This window comes from Fukomys damarensis, unplaced genomic scaffold (genome assembly GCF_012274545.1).
Source record: "Fukomys damarensis isolate Sample0158 unplaced genomic scaffold, DMR_v1.0_HiC HiC_scaffold_31, whole genome shotgun sequence".
Lineage (NCBI taxonomy): Eukaryota > Metazoa > Chordata > Mammalia > Rodentia > Bathyergidae > Fukomys > Fukomys damarensis.
Window position 1 is genome coordinate 12,335,879 of NW_022900943.1, and position 18,758 is coordinate 12,354,636.

General features: G+C 33.3%; 1 protein-coding gene across 2 annotated transcripts in view; it reads right to left on the reverse strand.

Annotated features, from left to right (window-relative positions):
- The window catches only part of Ric1 (RIC1 homolog, RAB6A GEF complex partner 1), a 96,632-nt gene that overhangs the window by 49,787 nt on the left and 28,087 nt on the right, over nucleotides 1–18,758 (reverse strand). The window contains exons 4-6 of one of the 2 annotated variants that reach the window (XM_010620828.2): nucleotides 3,928–4,035; nucleotides 1,081–1,223; nucleotides 734–867 (exon numbers count right to left, since the gene is read on the reverse strand). In XM_010620828.2, the coding sequence (XP_010619130.1) occupies nucleotides 734–867; nucleotides 1,081–1,223; nucleotides 3,928–4,035 (385 nt within the window). Of the gene's footprint in view, nucleotides 1–733; nucleotides 871–1,080; nucleotides 1,224–3,927; nucleotides 4,036–18,758 lie in introns of both variants that reach the window. The other variant, XM_010620827.2, reaches the window with a different exon arrangement.

Sequence of the window (18,758 nt, forward strand, 5' to 3'; positions counted from 1 at the left end):
ATAAACAATAAACATTAGCCTAGTCAAAATAATGACATTATTGGGAAATATATGTGCATGAGTGGGGAGTAAGGAAGTTTGACAAGATTAAGTCAGTAAAACAGCCTAAAAACAACTTAAACAAAATACTCAAAGTAGTTGAAGATAAATATTTAAAACAGCTAGGAAAGGAATTATGAAGTAACTGTTTCCAAGAACAGAAATTGAGCATGAGAAGAACAGGGCAGGAACTATCATTTTTCTTCCACATGTCTAATAGAATGTGGCCTACTTTTACCAAGTATATGTATAATTTGATAAAAAAATTAACCTTTAAAATCATATGTGAATAAAAAAATGGAGAAAGATTTAATAATAAACTATAAAATTAATAAATGTATGGAAAGGAAAAGCATTCAAATTGTATTAATTAAGTGGGAGGTGAAAGAGGGCAAATAAAAGAAGATGTGCTATGTACATTGACAAACTCCCCACAATAAATGTAATAATTATGTACTGCAAACAAGTACTAATAAAAATATAAAATAAAATTTGTAATACAAAAATAAATAAATGACCACAAGCTATCTTTTTTTGTTTGTGGAGGGAATGAGAAATAAAAATATTACAGAATTAATTTAGTGGCTGTATCACTAGGGAAAGTTACTGAAATTATTAAAATGTATCCTTGAAATGGGTGAATTTTATCATATAAAAATAGAGCACAATTTTTAAAAAGTTTATTAAGCCATACCTCTGCAGTAAATCTACTTGACATTGGTGTAATAAATCCAACTTTACCGTCATTAAACACAACAGCAAACCCATCAAGTGTGGCACAGTATTCCATGTCTTTGATGTGCACATCTGTAAAGCCCAGGAACGAACCTACTGATGAAAAAATAAGTACATAAAATAGTATTATTATGTTAGTTGTTCATACTTTTGGTTGCAAACCCTGAAGAGATAGTTAAAAGGGCAAAAATAATGACCTAACAACACCCTAAACAATTCAATTAAAATCAACCCACAGAAAACGTCTACCTAGATTGTATCAAACATTAAACAGCTGGTTCTACCTTATGTAGAAAGTATAACTACCTCTAGATGACTGCAGATCTACTGAAAAGGGTACTGTGCAAAGATTAATGGCTTTCCTTCCATTTGTCATTCCTTCCCAGTGAATGAGATGAAGAAGTCCATCAGAAGTAGCAACCAGGAGATCTTCCAGCACAGACTGCAAACTATAGGAAAATAAATAATTTAAACGAGCATACTGGGAAAGCAATATTTTAGAAAATATTCCTGCAGAAAGATCACAAAATATCCAGTTATCTGCAGTTTAGTTATGTAGCACCTTTAGTTATATAAAATTCAATCTAGAATCAGAAATTCTGGGATAAATGAATGGCTACCAGAGTTACAAACTTGATAAACTCAGTTAAAAACTAGAAATAGAGAAACAGTAAATTGGAAAATAGAAGCACAAGTGATAGATGACATGAAAAGAAAAGAGAAGATAAACCACTTTAAAAAATAAAACAAAATTAACGGCAGGCTGATAATTTGGAGCCAAGGAGTGTAGAGGTAACAATCTTCTAGCACTGTGCAAGAAAATTTTTCAAGAACAATAGAAATGTTCTATATCTACATTACTTGATAATAGCAGTCACTAAATCAATCACATGTAGTGACTGAAAACAAGAGCTCATAATCTTGACAATGAATAATGTTGAAAAAAAATGACCAGTTGTATCAATAAATAGCAAAATGTGATCCAGAGTCAAAAGTTCAATATAAATAGCAGACATTTCTGATTTCAGAATTAGTAGACCATGACTTTATAGCAGCTATTAAGTATTCCAAATGTGTATGTGTAGTTTTAAATTTAGAATCTTAACTGAATTTCTAAAGGTTTTAATATAGCTAGAAAAAAGTATGATGCATATATTACGCACTGCTATGTATACTTTAAAGTAGAACAGTATTTCTGGTTAGTCAAATTTTTATATGTCAATTATATAAATCACAAATTGACAATTACCCAAAATATAATTATATTTAATATTCAACTAATATTTTAAAAATATACTACATAGTGCTTTCTTAAGTGCCTAGGATGGAGGAAGATATGGAATAAACTTTGGTTATTTGAAAGTTAGAATGTCTCACAGTTTATAATTATTAAATTATAAATTTATCTCCTAAATGTTATCTATCTTCTATAACAAAATTTGGACACTTAATATTAATCTTTATATTTTCCTTAATCAAATATGAGATAACAGTATTCTTGTTGCTATAAGCAACAACATAACTATTATTCCTAACTTTACCTGTGTTACATCTGTGATGATAGGATGGGGGGAAAACAGTTGGTTATAAAGTCTTTCATACCTTTTTACTAAATTTAAAATTGTATAGGAAATATCCTACTTCAATTGAGGTGCTAATGACATTGCTCTGAAATGCAATTATTTTATTGTAATTTTGAGAGAAATGTTAAGACTTTTGTAACAACCTAAATCTGCAGAACCTAGCAACTGACAGGTTAATTTTGCACAAGGTGTCAGAATTTGTTTTTTAAACCTTTGGCAGTTCCTGGAATTGAACCCTAGGCTCCACGCATGCTAAGCATGGGATCTCACACTGAGCTACAGTCCTAACCTAGAAATTCTCTTTACAAGGCTATCGTATTTCCATACATCATACAATTTTTAGCCACAAGGTGGAGTACAGTCAAGTTTGTACAGTTTCACGTTGCTTGTTACCCACAGACACTCAAAGTTCCCCTGCATCATTATATTTTTGAAAAGGATTTCTATGTGGAAATAAAAATCTAAAGAAATCAGTGACTTTTTGGCCTATGATAATTATGTATAAAAAAGATGGACTAATCAAGGCAAAGATAATAGCTCACCACTTGCATACATTTTATGTAACAAATTCCACTGTCATTCTGTATAGTATTCTAACAAGAGAAATGGTGAGAGAAGCCTTTTATTAGAATTTTGAATCAGGAGTCTTTAAAAAGAGGGTAAAATTAATTTTACTGGTACATTTAATATATACCATATAATGGCATTCATTGCTGGAAATTTGAACCTTTACATAATCAACCTTGGTTCTTATTTTTCTCCCATTTCCCTGCCCTGCCCTCAACCTCTCCCTCCCTATCTACAAAGACTCTGAAGCTCAATATTTTTAAGTACAGAGTAAAAACTCTTCCTCTAAAACCTACCCATGGCTATTCAGTTCTCTTCTCTAGTTTAAAGTAATATTATACAAAACCTCGTTTGTTACCCTCAACATCGTATTTATAAAGTCTTTTTTAGTAAAGAACAACCTCATTGTTTTCACAGCTATATATTGTTTAAATAAATTTTCTTACATTTACACAATAGAAATAACATGAAGCTAAACTAAGCGACAACTAAAATGTCAACCATGAGGCAACTGAGGAAATAAAGCCAAATTATACGTATTTTTCTACCAATGGATATAAAGTAGAATTTTAATATTTTGGTATTTCTGGCTAGTCACAAAACTTTTATTCATACTTGAATTCCAAAGCTTAATGTTCTTCCAAACGTACATACACTTCCCAGAAACTTATGAAAGCACTGGAAACAAAAGCACTTTATCTTTCCTGAACTTGTATGACTTTTGCCTGTATCTTTTTGAAGACTATGGATTATGCTGTATCACTCAAACTATTTCTAGAACTTATCAAGATAAAATACAATTTCAAAATAAAATTACAGTGGCACACCCGAGCTTTATTATAACAATGAACCAACTATATATAAGGGTTTATTACAGATTTCTAAGCTAAATAGGTATCTTCAATTCCAAGAAGTGAAAGTAATTTTCCTACTGGTCATGTAAGTAATCAACTACATTGTCTACTGTCATTGCAAAATGCCAAATTTAACCAAAGCACTGTACCTCATGATGGGTGCCTGCAAATCCAATATTTTCCTCATCTCTAAATTTAATGCTGGAGCACACTGTTCTTCCTTAAAATGGGGTGTCCCCTTCATTTGTGGACTTCCTCTAAAAGAGACACAAGGTTAAAGAGAAAGATATTGAATTTGCACCCACTCCGTGGCTAAATAAACATAACCAAACTTAAAAATCAGGGGTTCAAACTTTACACTTTCAAATGAAAAACAGATTTAAATTCCATTATAGCAGAAAAGCCTGTTATCAAGCAGAAATAAGACTGACCAATGTAACTTGTGTTGGATGGGGGGGGCAGACTATGAAAAAAACCACTCAATATGGACACGAACTCTCAAGAGAACATTTGTTTAAAATGAGGGTCCTTTCTACGTTAGGAAACCATGACAGAAACGTATCATTCCAAACAGTGTATACTCCAAATGGTTTAAACTCTTATTTCATCTTACCTATTCCACACCTCATCCTTGATTCCTACACTAGGAAATATATATCAGATATTTAATTAGATGTTTCTCAAATTACCAGGTAATAAATACCAAAATGGCTAAATTTTAAAAACCCATGGTATTAAATGGCTATTCTATAGTGCTTAGATCAATCAATGCCAACATAAATGAACAGTCACACACATGCCTTAAAAGGACTAGAGAACTGTTTTTGGATTCTTATCACCACAGTTCGTTCACAGGAGCAGTCTACTAGATTACTATTCTTTCTCAATGCCTATTTTGGGACTTAAAAGCTGTCTACTGGCTTTGTGAAAAATTACACTGATGTTCAGAATTATATTCTTGCTCACGTTTTAGCTCCAGACTATTCTTCATATACAAGGTTGGGCTTAGCTTATTGTCATCCTGTCTTGCTACTGTAATGAACTAGAATATTTGAGTCTATGTATAAATTGCTAAACTAGTTGATATTTACACGGGTTCAGACACTACATTTCTAAGAACATGAGTAATTAATTTACACGAGTCACTTTTAAACTGCTAACCAGGGATTCTGGGGTGAATTTCCAAGATGTTCTCCAAGTATAACTGTTTTAATGTTAATTTGTAGTTTTCAAAGTGATACATACCAGAGTTTAAATTCAAACAGTACAGAAAGGTTTATGAAAAAGAAAACGAACACAAGTATTCTTTGGTGGAAACACAAGACATCTACCAAGTACAACAGATCACAATTAGAACAAGCCAACTCCTAAAGATAGCTTTGAGTCAAAATGGAGAAAATGAACAAAAACTAAGTTTCTGATGATATTGGTAAGTTGTTCTGTTCCTTTAAAATGCCTATCACAGATAAAACAGAAGCACTTAGTATTGAAATAGTACAGTGCTAAATCTGGAATTTGCTTTAAAATTGAGAAGTATGCCTAGAGGAAAGGGTGAGGTTGATCACTTTTGAATATATGTCCATGGATTATTTGTTTTATTATATCATTTTCTAGTATGTATCTGACAAATTCTCTAAGAAAAGTTCAAACCAGTATATTTTTCTTAGCATTTTAAAGGTTTTGCTGCATTGTCTGCAATGTTTTTTATATTCTCATGTGTGGCTAAGAAGGTCACTGACTTTTCTTTCTTTGCAATATTGAAGGTTGAACCCTGGCACCTCGTACATGCTAGGAAAGAACTCTACCACTGAGCTTTGTAGCACTAGTATGCAATGACATTCTTATTTGGATCTTTTTATCTCTACTGGGTTCTGAATTTTCAGAATGACGTAGGCTGTTTACGGGGAGGGGCTCATGCTCACCAGATACACTCTACTGCTGAACTACATTTCCCAGCCCCAGAATGATGTACTTTGTATACAAGTATGTGAATGCATATCAACTATTTGCACTGAGCAATTGACCTGTTCTATCTAGTAATGTCTTCAGGTCTGGGAAATTTACATGTTTTATTTCCTTAATATATTAATAAGGCTCTGCATTTCCTGTTATCTTTTTCTAGAATGCTGTTAGGTAAGATGCTGAAACTATTAGCCTCTAATTTTCACTTTTATTTTTGTCTTTTGTTCTGTATCCAGGGACAGTTCAATTGTTTCCAATGCTTTTAAAGAATCTCTTTCATTCGCTCTTCACTTTATCTGCCCCACTCCCACCCCAAGCAGCAGGGATGAAGCCCACAGCTTTGGCAATGAGTTCATCTCCAGCCCTTAAGTTTATTTTGGGACAAGTTCTTGCTAAATTGTCCAGGTCAGCTTTAAACTTGGAATCCTCTTCCTGTCCTACTTTCTTGAATACCAACATGCTCAGCCTCTGTATTTATTTCTATTGTACTTTTAACTTCTAAAACTTGTTTTAAGGCATCCTGTTTTATTAGACATTATCTGTCTGAAGTCATCAACTGTCACTTCCTGGAAATGTTTTTGTTTCTTGTATGTCTGTTACCTCTTTTTCTGTTATATGTGTCTTTTATTTTGGAAATGTTCTACAAATGGCTAACAGTCCTTGGTTGGTTGGTTGTTTTTAAAAGTTTGATACTAAAAACCTAACAATAATGCTGTCTCTGTGCAGATTAGCTGTACCAATTGGTAGACTTCAGGGTAATGGCCAGCTAGCTTTTTGGATGAAGTCTTCAAATATTGGTACCTGTTAAGCAGCTTTTTGGGAATGGTTTAGTTTCTTCAATCTGTCTAAGTTATCTAAGCATGAGAGACTGGATCCAAGCAGGGAAGGACTACTACTGTTCAGTATGACAAGTTTTCATTAATCTCCCTCTTAGCTGGGCAGCTGCTTCCTGCCCTGGATGTGTCTGGAATCCCTCTGCTTCAACCAGACAATGCATTTCCTGCCTCCTGTGAAGTGGAAACAAAGGGATTCTTGTTTCTTATTTAGACTTTTCAAGCAATCTCCTTACACCTTCTATCTCACTAATATATCGTGTAGTACTGATCTAATTCCTAAGCCTTTTTGGATTTGCAGGTACAATTAGGTCATTTTTATCAGTATCCTAGAGGTATTTATGCACTCGGGTTTTTTCTTCCTAAGTCATATACTATTTTTCAATTTTAGTTTATTAAGTTAGAGATACTTCTTTCACTAAAGATGGAACTATTATTTCAATTTTTTCTTTTGATTTCCAAGAAAGAATGAAAACCTCATTACTTAAGACTAGAAACATCGGGGCTGGGGATTTAGCTTAGCAGTTCGGTGGCCTGCCTCGCAAGCGCAAGGACCCAAGTTCAATCCCCGGTACAAAAAAAACCAAAAAAACAAAAAAACAAAAAACAAAAACTAGAAACTTCTATTTTTCTTTCTATAAATAATTTAAAGTACTATGGTAAAAATTATAAAGCAAATTTAAGTAAAACTTGATTTCTCATTGACTTCCATAAAAAATTAGAAAAATTTCCATATCATCTTCTAAACATACTAAACATACTGCAAACCTGAAATGTTACATTAACAAAGAAATTAATAAAAATATTATTATTTTTACTTCAACAATGAGGAAATTTGAAAATCAGAAGATGATTCTGGAAGATAAGCTAATTACAAAGGGCAATAAACACTAAAAATAGCATTAAACTGAGCACCGACTCAGAAACAGAATACAAAATGTTGAGCACACATTACCCCAACCAATTATTCTTTCTAGAACGTCTTATTATTCTAATATTTTCAGAGAAAAAAAAAGTGAAATTTAGAAACACTGAGAACTGTTTCTGATCACAAAACTAGTAAGTGAAGGACTTCAAGAAAAAAGTTGAAAGAATTTGTCACAAGTAGACAAGAAATGCTAAAGAGTGCTTACCTCAGCAGCAAATATACTAAAACTGGAATGACAAAATATTAGTATGGCTCTTTTGAGTGATTACATACAAATTTGTGAGGCATTCCATATTTCTGTAGCACAAAGTGCATGAAAAATTTGTTTGCAGGAATCATAGCAGAAAATTTTCCAAATACTTATGTATAAAGAATCTAATATACAGGTAAGCAAGGCATATAGAACTGTCAAAATCAGAAAAAGAACTTCTCCCTGATTCATAGTAGTCAAAATTCCTTAAGTCTAACACAAAGAATCTCAAAAGATGTTAGAAAAAAAACAAGAAAAATCTTATTAAGGTAAACCCATTAGAATTACACCAGACTTCTCAACATAAACCTTAACTGCCAGAAGAGCTTCCAGTGAAGTGTATCAAGCACTAGAAGAAAATAACTTTCAATTCAGACTAATGTATCCACAAAATTCTCTTTCAAAATTGAGGGGGGAAATAAGGTCTTTCCATAACAAAAATCACCTTAAGAAATTCATGACCAAACCAGCACTGCAAAAAATTTCAAGGATCTATCTCAGAAAGAGACACAGAAGCAAATGCCAAGAGTCTAGTGGAAACAATACACAAGGTAAGCAGTTATGCACAACAGAAAAAAATTTAAAAAGATCAGCAACAGGAAAATAATACAATGACTGGAATAAGCCAGCACATTTCAACAATAAATCTTGTGTTTTTTGTACTGGGGATCGAACTTGGGTCCTTGTGCTTGTGAAGCAGGCATTGGAACCACTAAGCTAAATCCCTGGCCCTCAATAACTCAATGTGAATGTTCTCAATTCCCCATTAAGTAGAGTCCTAGTACATGTGAATTACCAAAACTGTACCAATAAGATACAAAAACCCTGAACAATGCAATAACAAGCAATGAAACTGAGGAAATAATTTAAAACCTATCAATGACGAAAGGCCAAGAACCTGATGGATTGACCCCTGAATTCAATGAGAACTTCAAGGAAGTTCTAAGGTCAAGACTCCTCAAACTCTTTTTTGAAACTGGAAAGGGAAGGAGAACTGCCAAACTTATTTCTGGACACTAGCATTACCTTGGTTTCAAAATGTAACAAGATTCAACTGAAAAAAAAAAAATTGCTTTGACAAACACAGATGCAAAACTCCTCAATAAGATACAAATCAAAAAGATCACACCTTATAACCAAGTAGGCTTCATCTGAGGGATGCAATGATTAAATATATGCAAATCAACAATGTAATACATCACAAAAAGACTCCAGGACACAAATCACATGATCATCTCAATAGAAGCAGAAAAGGCCTTTCACAAAATCCAGCATCTATCCACGATAAAAACCCTGAAGAAAATAGGTATAGAAGGAGCTTATATTAATCTCGCAAAAAATTTTTTTGACAAACCTACAGTCAACACATTAACACATTGCCACTGGCTTGAACCATTGGCGGTACATGCATGACTACCCCATCAGGCAGCTTGTACCACTGGTGATACAAATGATCTAATTACTTTTATCAGTCTTTTTATTAATAAAATTAATAAAAAGTCTGTAAAGTGAATCTAGTTACTTTAATTTCAATAATCACTGCATGAATATAAACAATACTATTCATATCAATTAAAAACTAGGATAATAATCAACAAGTTTCATTAAATTAAAATTTATATTCATGATTTATTTAAAACATTTTATACATAAAGGCAGCTGATTTGTACAGAGTGCCCAAAATGTCATAACCCATTTGACTTTTTTTGTGGCCACAGCAGCACCCTTCTCTCCAGCACCCATTTCTTCGATAATTTCTGCTCACATTCTCTACATCACTGAGCCTTAAAAAGCTTTTATAAGGGGGTGAAGGGAGGGCAGGGGTAAGGGGAAAAAATGAGAATCAAGACTTGTCATGTGGAGGTACAAGATCCCAACAATGAATGTAACTGTACTGTATCCCTAAAATATACCAATAAACTCAATTAAAGCTGAAAAAAAAAAAAGCTTTTATAAAGTGGATTTTTTGAGTAATATGCACCAGTGGCATTTCTTCACATATTAATGTGTATCAGTAATCAATTTTCTAAATTTTACTATGGAAATCTTGAGTACCCCACTGCTATATCACAAATTAGTTGTATTACAGTTTTTATACCATTTTAATGTTTTTCTTAAGGAACTGTAATAGGATGATATCTGGTCTGCTAAAACAGTGCCATTCTTTGCATTACAGTAATTGAAGACCCCCTGAGAAGTGGTATAAGCTGCCCCATGGGACAGTCAATTCAAATCAGGGCTGGCTAGCAGCGAGACATACAAATTACTGCCCCATCACAAATGTGTTAAATGGGGAAAACAAAGATTTTCTTTTAAGATCCACAAGACAAGGATGTCCACTATCAACACTCCTGTTCAATGTAGCACTTGAAATTTTAGACAGCACACTGGAAAGAAAAGAAATAAAAGGGATATATACAGGGAAGGAAGAAGTCAAACTATCCTTAAGCACAGACATGATTGTTCATATAGAAGACCCAAAAAAATTCCACCAAAGGACTCCTACAATAAACAAATTCAGCAAATTAGGATACAAACAACACACAAAAATCAATGTGTTCCTGTATACCAATAATGAACCTACTAAGAAAGAAATTAGGAAAATAACATTCACAATACCATCAAGAAAAATTAAACACTTAGGAATTAACCTAACCAAGTAAGTGAAAGAATTTTATAACAAAAACTACAGTACTCTGAAAAAGGAGATTGAAGAAAACACCAGAAAATGGAAAGACAATCCTACTCCTGGATAGGCAGAAGCAACGTTCCTTCCCCTCTCCTCCCCTTCCCTTTTACAACTTTTATCAATACATGCTTAGAGTACACAATGATTACATTCATCTTGGGGAGTTTGTATGTATCACTGGTGGTTGAAGCCCAGAGGGATGTGTTAGAGACTTATATTTTCTTCAGTGTATGTGTGTGGCCCCTTTCGTCAAAGATCAAGTAGCAGAATGTGCCTAGAATTGTTTTTGTATTCTCTATTTTGTCCCATACTACCCAAAGTGATACATAAATTTAATGCAATTACAATAAAAATATCAAGAGTATCCCTCCCCTCCCCTGCCTTCCCTTTAAAGTCTCTGTAACACATCCCTGTGGGCTTCAACCACCAGCGATACATACTAACTCCACAAGATGAATGTAATCATTATGTACTGGAAAGAAGGGAAGGAAAAGGGAGGGCAGGGAAGGGGATGGAAGGGGAGGGGAGGGGAATGCTAAAGAAATTTGTCAGGCTAGAATAAAAGTACAGCATAAGAAACAACTCAAAGCCATGTGAAAAATAAAGATAATTAAAAAGGTTACCCACTAAAGTAAATATAAAAAGCTAGTAATATTGTATTTTTGGTCCCCAAGCTCCCAATTTTATTCCTACAAATGAAAAGAGAAATGCATAAAAAATAACTATAAATTCATGCAAATAATCACAAAATACATGAAGCTAAAATACGTAACATTATAAAAGGAAGAAATAGTGATGTGTAGGAGCATGGTTTTGGTATGCTACTGAAGTTACACTGGTATTAACTTAAAACTGGGCTGTCATACGTGTTAGATTTTAACTGTAATATCCAAGATAACCACTATGAAAATAACTAAAATATATACAGAAAAGGAAATAAGAGTATAAAAATGGCATATTCCCAAATATGAAGAAAAACAAAGCATTAATACAGAAACTCAGGAACAAAAATAATGATACCGGAAAAAAAACAGTAAAATGGCACATATACTTCCCTATCAATAATTACTTTAAATTTATAAGGATTAAATGCTCCAATTAAAGGGCATACATTAAAATCAAATTTTAAAAATGGTTCTATTCATAAGATTACAAGATACTTTTTATCAACCACATAAATATGAAGACGGTCAAAGAACAGAAAAATGTATTTCATGCAATTAGTACCAACACAGGGAAGCTACAATATTACTACAAAAAACTAAGTAAAAATTGACGAGACAAAGGAGGATGCTTTTATAATGATGAAATGAACAATCCAGTAAGACGCTATCACAATTTATTATAAGCAGATAAGCATCTAACAAACAAGTCTTACAATGTATGAAATGAACACTGATACTGTGATAGGAGCAATAGTTCTATAACAGGGTAGAGACTTTAATACCCCACTTTCAGTAATGGATAGTACTAAACAGTACCATTACCCACTTAGACCAAATACTCAACCCAACAACGGCAGAGTACATAACTCATCTTAAGTGTGCATGGAACATTCTCTAGAGTACAAAATGTTAAGCCACAAAAAAGTTTCAATAAATTTAGGAAGATTGAAACCATACAAAGAATCTTCTCTAATCCTAATGAAATAAAATTAATAACAGAAAAAGCCAGGAAAATTCATAAATATGTAGAACTTAAACAGTATATGTAAAAACAACTAATGGGGTAAAGTAGACACTGAAAGGGAAACTAGAAAATATTGTGAAACCAACGTTAAAAAAATTCAATATTATGGGGTACTGTGAATGCAGTACTCACTTTTTACAACTAAAATGCTCACTTATATTAAAAGAGAAGTTATACAATAATCAAATTTTACATCTTATACCATTAGAAAAAAAGCAAAATGAACTCAAAATGTGGACAGATGATAAAATTTAAACTGAGTATAGAAAACAGAGAATTAAATGAGAGAAAAATCAGCTAAATCTAAAAGAAAGGTCTAAAATTTTACATCTAGTTTCTGTCTAAAATCAGAAATTAAAGTGGAGACACTGATACTAAAAAAGAGTTTTTGGGGGAATTCAGGAAAAGAAATATTTTCAGAGTATTATAGAGGAAATGTTTGTGAAAAGGTAGCATGTGAGTAGTCAGGAGTCATTTCGTTTTGTTTACTTTACTACAAAGACTAAAGAAAGCACCACATGTAATTCTTCCTTCTCACCATCAAGATTTCACGATTTCTCCAATCTGAACATGTGTCAATCAGTACCTCCTAGTATTTCTACAGCATTTTAATATTATTGCTTCTGCTAGGTTCTGCCAGGTAGGTCGCTTTAGTACTATACTTGTTAGTGTAAATTTCTGACTCATCCACTTGGCTGTAAGTTCCTCAAGGGAAGGGAGCATATTTAATTATCTTAACAAAAGTATAAGTGAAAGGTATGTGTATTTTTAAATAGTCACATTTCTAGTTCATTTTATTTTCTCACCCTTGTTTTCTATCCTTTTGTTCCTGCTGTGATGACACGGAAGCTCAGGATTTGTGCCCTTGCAAAATATCTCAAAATCTTTTTGGTGCAATCAAAATGGAATTCTGTATGCTAAACTGTGTTTGATACACAGCTGTCCCTTAGTTTAGGAATGATGCATACAAGAGGATGGGGATGAAAAAACTGTCAGATCAACAGACCAGCAGTGTCAAAGAGATAAATTACTGCAGTGAGAATTAGGCAGCAAGTGAATAGATGTTCAAAATACATATACTTACAGCTGTAACTGAAAATAGACAGCTAAAGTGAAAAAGATTAATTTTTTTTCTTGTTGCCCTGGTGATTAAACCCAGGGCCTTACATGTCATGGGTAAGTGCCTACAACTAAGATACATCTCCAACCCCTGACATGGTTTTTAGGGGTGTGGAGGTCAGCTGATTGACAGGCAAAGGTGAAGAAGCATAGAGTATGACTAAGTTCTCTTCATTGATGGTCAAGTGACTGAAAGACGTAAGGTGAAAAACAGTGAGCCAAGAGTTTATTCTGTAAATAAAGAGGAGTGAGTGACAGATGATATACAGATGGCATAAACAGCATGAATCCTTAGGAGGAAAAAACCCTTCATTACCTATATGTCTTATGGAATGCAGCCCAAATTTTAACTGGCAATCAAGACTACCTAAAACCTACTCTTCTAATTATATCCTGTAACTTCCCTACTCACATCTGACACTCCAGGCAATATAACATATCAGTGACATTAAAAATCAATGTTTAGAAAGCCTCCCTCCATACATACCTGTCTCACTGAAGATTATAATCATTTTTAAAATTAATTTTATTGGTACATTTAATGTATATAATATGACATTCAATGTTGGAAATTTGTACCTTTACATAATCAATCTTGGTTCTTATTTTTCCCCATTCCCCTATATACAAAGACTTTGTTTCCCTCATTTTTAATTTTCTCATATTAATTCCACTCCCTTCTTTCCTTTCCTCTATCCCTCCCATTTCCCCTTCCCCTCTGACCCTTTTCTTATTTCACATTATCTATTATACCTTTTAGTCCTTATTTACATTTTGTTTCTCACACTAGAGAAACTATTTGGTATTTACATGTGTGTCCTATTTATATCACTTAAGAGTATCACCTCAATGTGCATCCATTTAGCTATAAATGTCTCTAGTTTCTCATTTTTTTATGGCTGAGTAGTGTTCCATCAAAAAACACACATTTTCTTTATCCAATGGACAATTGGGTTGCTTCCAAGTTTTAGCTATTACAAAGTGTGCTGCTGTGAACATGGGTGCACATGTATCACTGTGGTATGATTCTTTTAATTCTTTAGAGAAGATACCCAGCAGGGGAGGAGCCGCATCAAATGGGACTTCCAATCCTAGATCTCTGCGGTATCTCCATACTGCTTTCCACAGTGGTTACACCATTCTACACTCCCACCAGTTGTGGAGCAGTGTTCCTCTTTCCCCACAGCCCCGCCAGCATTTGTTATTGGCTGATTTCGTGATAGCAGCCATTCTTTCTGGGGTGAGGTAGATAATCTCAGCATTTTCATTTCTTTTTTTTTCTTTCTTTTTTTCTTTTTTGGTACCAGGGATTGAACTAGGGTCCTTGCACTTGCAAGGCAGGCCACCGAACCGCTGAGCTAAATCCCTGGCCCTCATTTGTATTTCTTGAATGACCAGTGATGTTGAACATTTTTTCATGTTTACGAGCTATTTCTACTTCGAGAAATGTCTGTCATTTCAGATGCCCATTTTTGGACTGGAACTTTAAATTTGAGAGGTCTGATTTTTTTAAGTTCTTTATATATTCTAGACAGTAGACCTTTGTCTGAGGAACAGCTGCTGAAAATTTTTTCCCACATTGTGGTCTCTTCACACTGTTGGTCATTTCTCTTGCTGTGCAGAAACTTTTTAATAAAGACATCCCACATGCTGATTGTGCTAGTTCATGGGCAGCTGAGGTTTCAAAGATTATAATCTTATCTATCTTCATGACTCAGTGCAGATGTTACCTCTTTACAAAGATTTCCTTAATATTGTTCCTTTTCTGAATTCCTCCTCAAAGCTCTTTATCTGTATCTAATTTGCAGTACTAGGCATTATATTTACAGTATACTTGATATTATTTGAATTTAGCTTTTTTCTCTTAATGAACTATAAGTGCTTCATGTTGGAAAACATGAATACTATTTGCCTTGCAGATAGTCATTACTAAATGAATATCCTAAATAAGCAAAGACGAGGAGTATCTCTTCTTGTAAGTATATTTAAGTGATTGATGATAATGATGTGTGACTACTATGTAAATGGGACGGCTGAGTATTTTTAACATTATGAATTTATTAAATGTTAAGTTATTCATTTCATTTTTGACTCATTATGTACTTCAGAAACTATAGTTTTTGTTGTTTTTTTTTTTGTACCAGGGGTTGAACTTGGGTCCTTGTGCTTAGCAGTCATAATACGGAATCAATGAGCTAAATCTCCAGCCTTGAACAGTTTTGATAATTTAGTTATCTTGCCTTTTTCATAAAAATTACACAGAAACAAAATAAACTGATGTAACTAATATAGTATATAGTATTTCCTCTTGGCTTTTTGTGCATTTTGCCATTATTACCATAATTTAACAACTTAATTCTGTCCTTAAACTCCTCTCCCACCAAGTGTTCTTTGATTTTTTTCAAAAGTCCTATAATTATCAAAAACTTAGCATCTTTTAAGATTGTTATTATTTGTGAATCTATTTATTCAGTAATAAAGTTTTAGGTGATTCCTACTTTCTTTTTTTAAAATAAATTTTATTTTATCTCATTACCCCCATCAAGCCCCCTTCCCTATGTACAAAAGCATTGTTTCCATTTTTTCCCTTCTATTTTCATTTTTTTTCCTCATTGAGTTTATTGGTACATTTTAGGTATACAGTACAGTTACAATCATCACTGGGATCTTGTACCTTTTACATGACAGGTCTTGGTTCTCATTTTTTCCCCTTATCCCTGCCCTCCCTTCACTCCCACTTCCCACTTCCCTATTCACAAAGACTTTATTTCAATTTTTAATTTTCTCATGTTTTTTTTCTTTTCCCTTATTACCTTTCCCCTACCATTCCCACTTTCCCTACACCTTTAGCCCTTTTCTTCCTATTTTACATTGTCAATTATCATTAGGATCTTATGTACCTTTATAGTTTTTCACACCAGAGAAACTATTTGGTATTTATACATGTGTGACTTATTTCACTTAGAAGTATATCCTCAATATGCATCCATTTTTCTATGAATGACTCTAATTTCTCATTCTTTATGGCTGAGTACTATTTCATTTGATGGAAAAACCACATCTTCTTTATCCATTCTCCAATGATGGGCAGGCAAATGGGTTCTTTTCAAGTTTTAGCTATTTTCATTTTTCTTATTGCTTCCTTCCTTCCTCCCTCCCTCCCTTGCTCCCCTTCTCATCTGAACACTTTCTTCCCATTTTGTGACATCCATTATACACCTCAGTCCTTATTTCCAGTTTCTCACACCAGAGAAACAATACGATATTTAAACATATGTGTCCGATTTATTTCACTTAAGTGTATGGTCTCAAAGTCCATGCATTTAGCTATAAATGTCTGAAGCTGATCCTTCCTTATGGCAAAGTAGTACTTCACTGTATTAAAAAACCCACATCTTCTTTATCCATCAGCTGATGAGTATTTGGGCTGTTTCCAAGATTTAGCTATTACAAACTGGGCTGCTATAAACACGGGTGTGCATTGTATCGCTGTGGTATCATTTTTTAATTCTTTCAGAAAGATACCAAGAAGAGGTATGCATAGCTGGGTCAAAAGGAACCTCAAGTTTTAGTTCTTTAAGAAATCTCCACACTGACTTCCACAGTGGTTTCGCCAGTCTACTCTCCCACCAGCAGTGGAGAAGGATTCCTTTTTCCCCACAGCTTTCACAGCATTTGTTATTGGTTGATTTCTTGATAGCACCCATTCTTTCTGGAGTGAGAAGGAATCTCAGCACTGTTTTAATTTACAAGGTGATTCCTATTTTCCCGAAGCCATTGTTTTAATGCACAACTTTGCTAAATCCAAGGAATTTCAGAGAAAACCAAGTACATTTTGTGCAGATGGGATGTTGTGAAGCAGCCCATAAGAACTGATGATCTGAGAGGCAAGAAACTAGTAATAGTGATGGGAGGAAAAAAGGAAAGGTTGGTTCAATGGATATAAAAGGGTATAGGTTCTAAATTTTAACTGCAGTAAGCCCGAGTCTCTTTCTCCACCCACAAGCTTTTTAAGACAATAGTTCCTCTCAAAATAAGTGATGAACAAAACACAATGTGAAAACATTGCTATTTCTCTAAATATTTTTTATTTTTTTCTTAGTACAATTTTGGATCAACCATGACTGTTGGAAATGTTGGATCAACATATGCCTATTCCTTAATACATTTCAAATTGTAGTTCTTGAAACTAAAAAGGTTCATCTTTATAGCATGTCACTGGCTATTGAAAGCTAAGTCTGCACACAATTTGAGTTATAAATATTAATTTAGTTTCAGAATCGACATTTATTAGAAAATATTTCAAGTCTCAGACCATTAAATCTAAGATGTAAAAAATTCCAAGTTTTATTTATAGAATATGATTCACATAAGATATTAAAACTCAGTTTATAAAGTAGAATGTGTCTAGATTTAAGTTGCCTTAGCATTTGAGTGCATAATATCTGTTTTATAAAATTTCACTTTTATGTTTTACAGGACATATAAACATGCTTTAATGCTATATTAACGCTACTTAAATGTATTAATACATTTAATACTTAAATGTATTAATACATTTAAATGTATTAATACAAATAAGCAAGGGTAATACAAACAAGTAAACAATGGTAAGTAATAAGTTTATCACTCCATAAAGAAGCTTTCTTTCTACACTTCACATTTTCAAGTATTATCGAAATGAATATTCCAAAATTCTCAAGAATGGTCAAATTTATAATAGTGTATACTTTGATACATTAATCAATTTTAGACGTTTTTGAACAAAAATATCTTTTTGGCAATTTATAGTTTCCTCGTGTAAATTTGCAAACTGTAAATTTACACTAGAATTCCATTCTTTTTTGAACAAATACAAATTATGGGAAATATCCAATAGAGGTAGATTATATTTAGCAATTCAAAAGACAACCTAGATAATGATACCAGTTGCAATTTATTAAGAATCTTCTATCTAGTAACAGCTTTGATGTTGTCTTAGTACTGCGGAGGTTCAGGCAGAAAGATCAATTCTCATTTTATAGATAAAAGTATAGAAAGTAGCTCAAAAAGTACAGAAAATAATTTTACAAGTAGCTTTTCCAACATCCTTGTTGAGTAAAAGCAGAACCTGAATCAGAACCCTCTCTGATTTTAAATGCCATCTATATTCTTCTTCTCATCTCTAAACTTGTACATGTTAGGCAAGTGGCTCTATCACTAAACCATATCCCTAGCCCCTGACATGGATTTTGAAGTAGAGGTTAACTGCTTAATAAGCAAAGGAAAGGTAGGATAGAACATGACTAAGTTTTCTTCACCTTGTGTGAGTATCTCCCTATATTCCTGCAGCCCTTTGATCTTATTATAGCTTCTGTTAGGTTCACACATGTTCTTTAGGTAGCAGTATGAAGTCCAAGAAACATTTAAGTAAAAAAGGAAAAAAAATGAAATTAAGCCGGTTTGAGAGTTTTGGTTTACTACTGAATTTTTAAATCCTTTTTTTTTTTTTTTTTTTTTTTTTCTGTGTT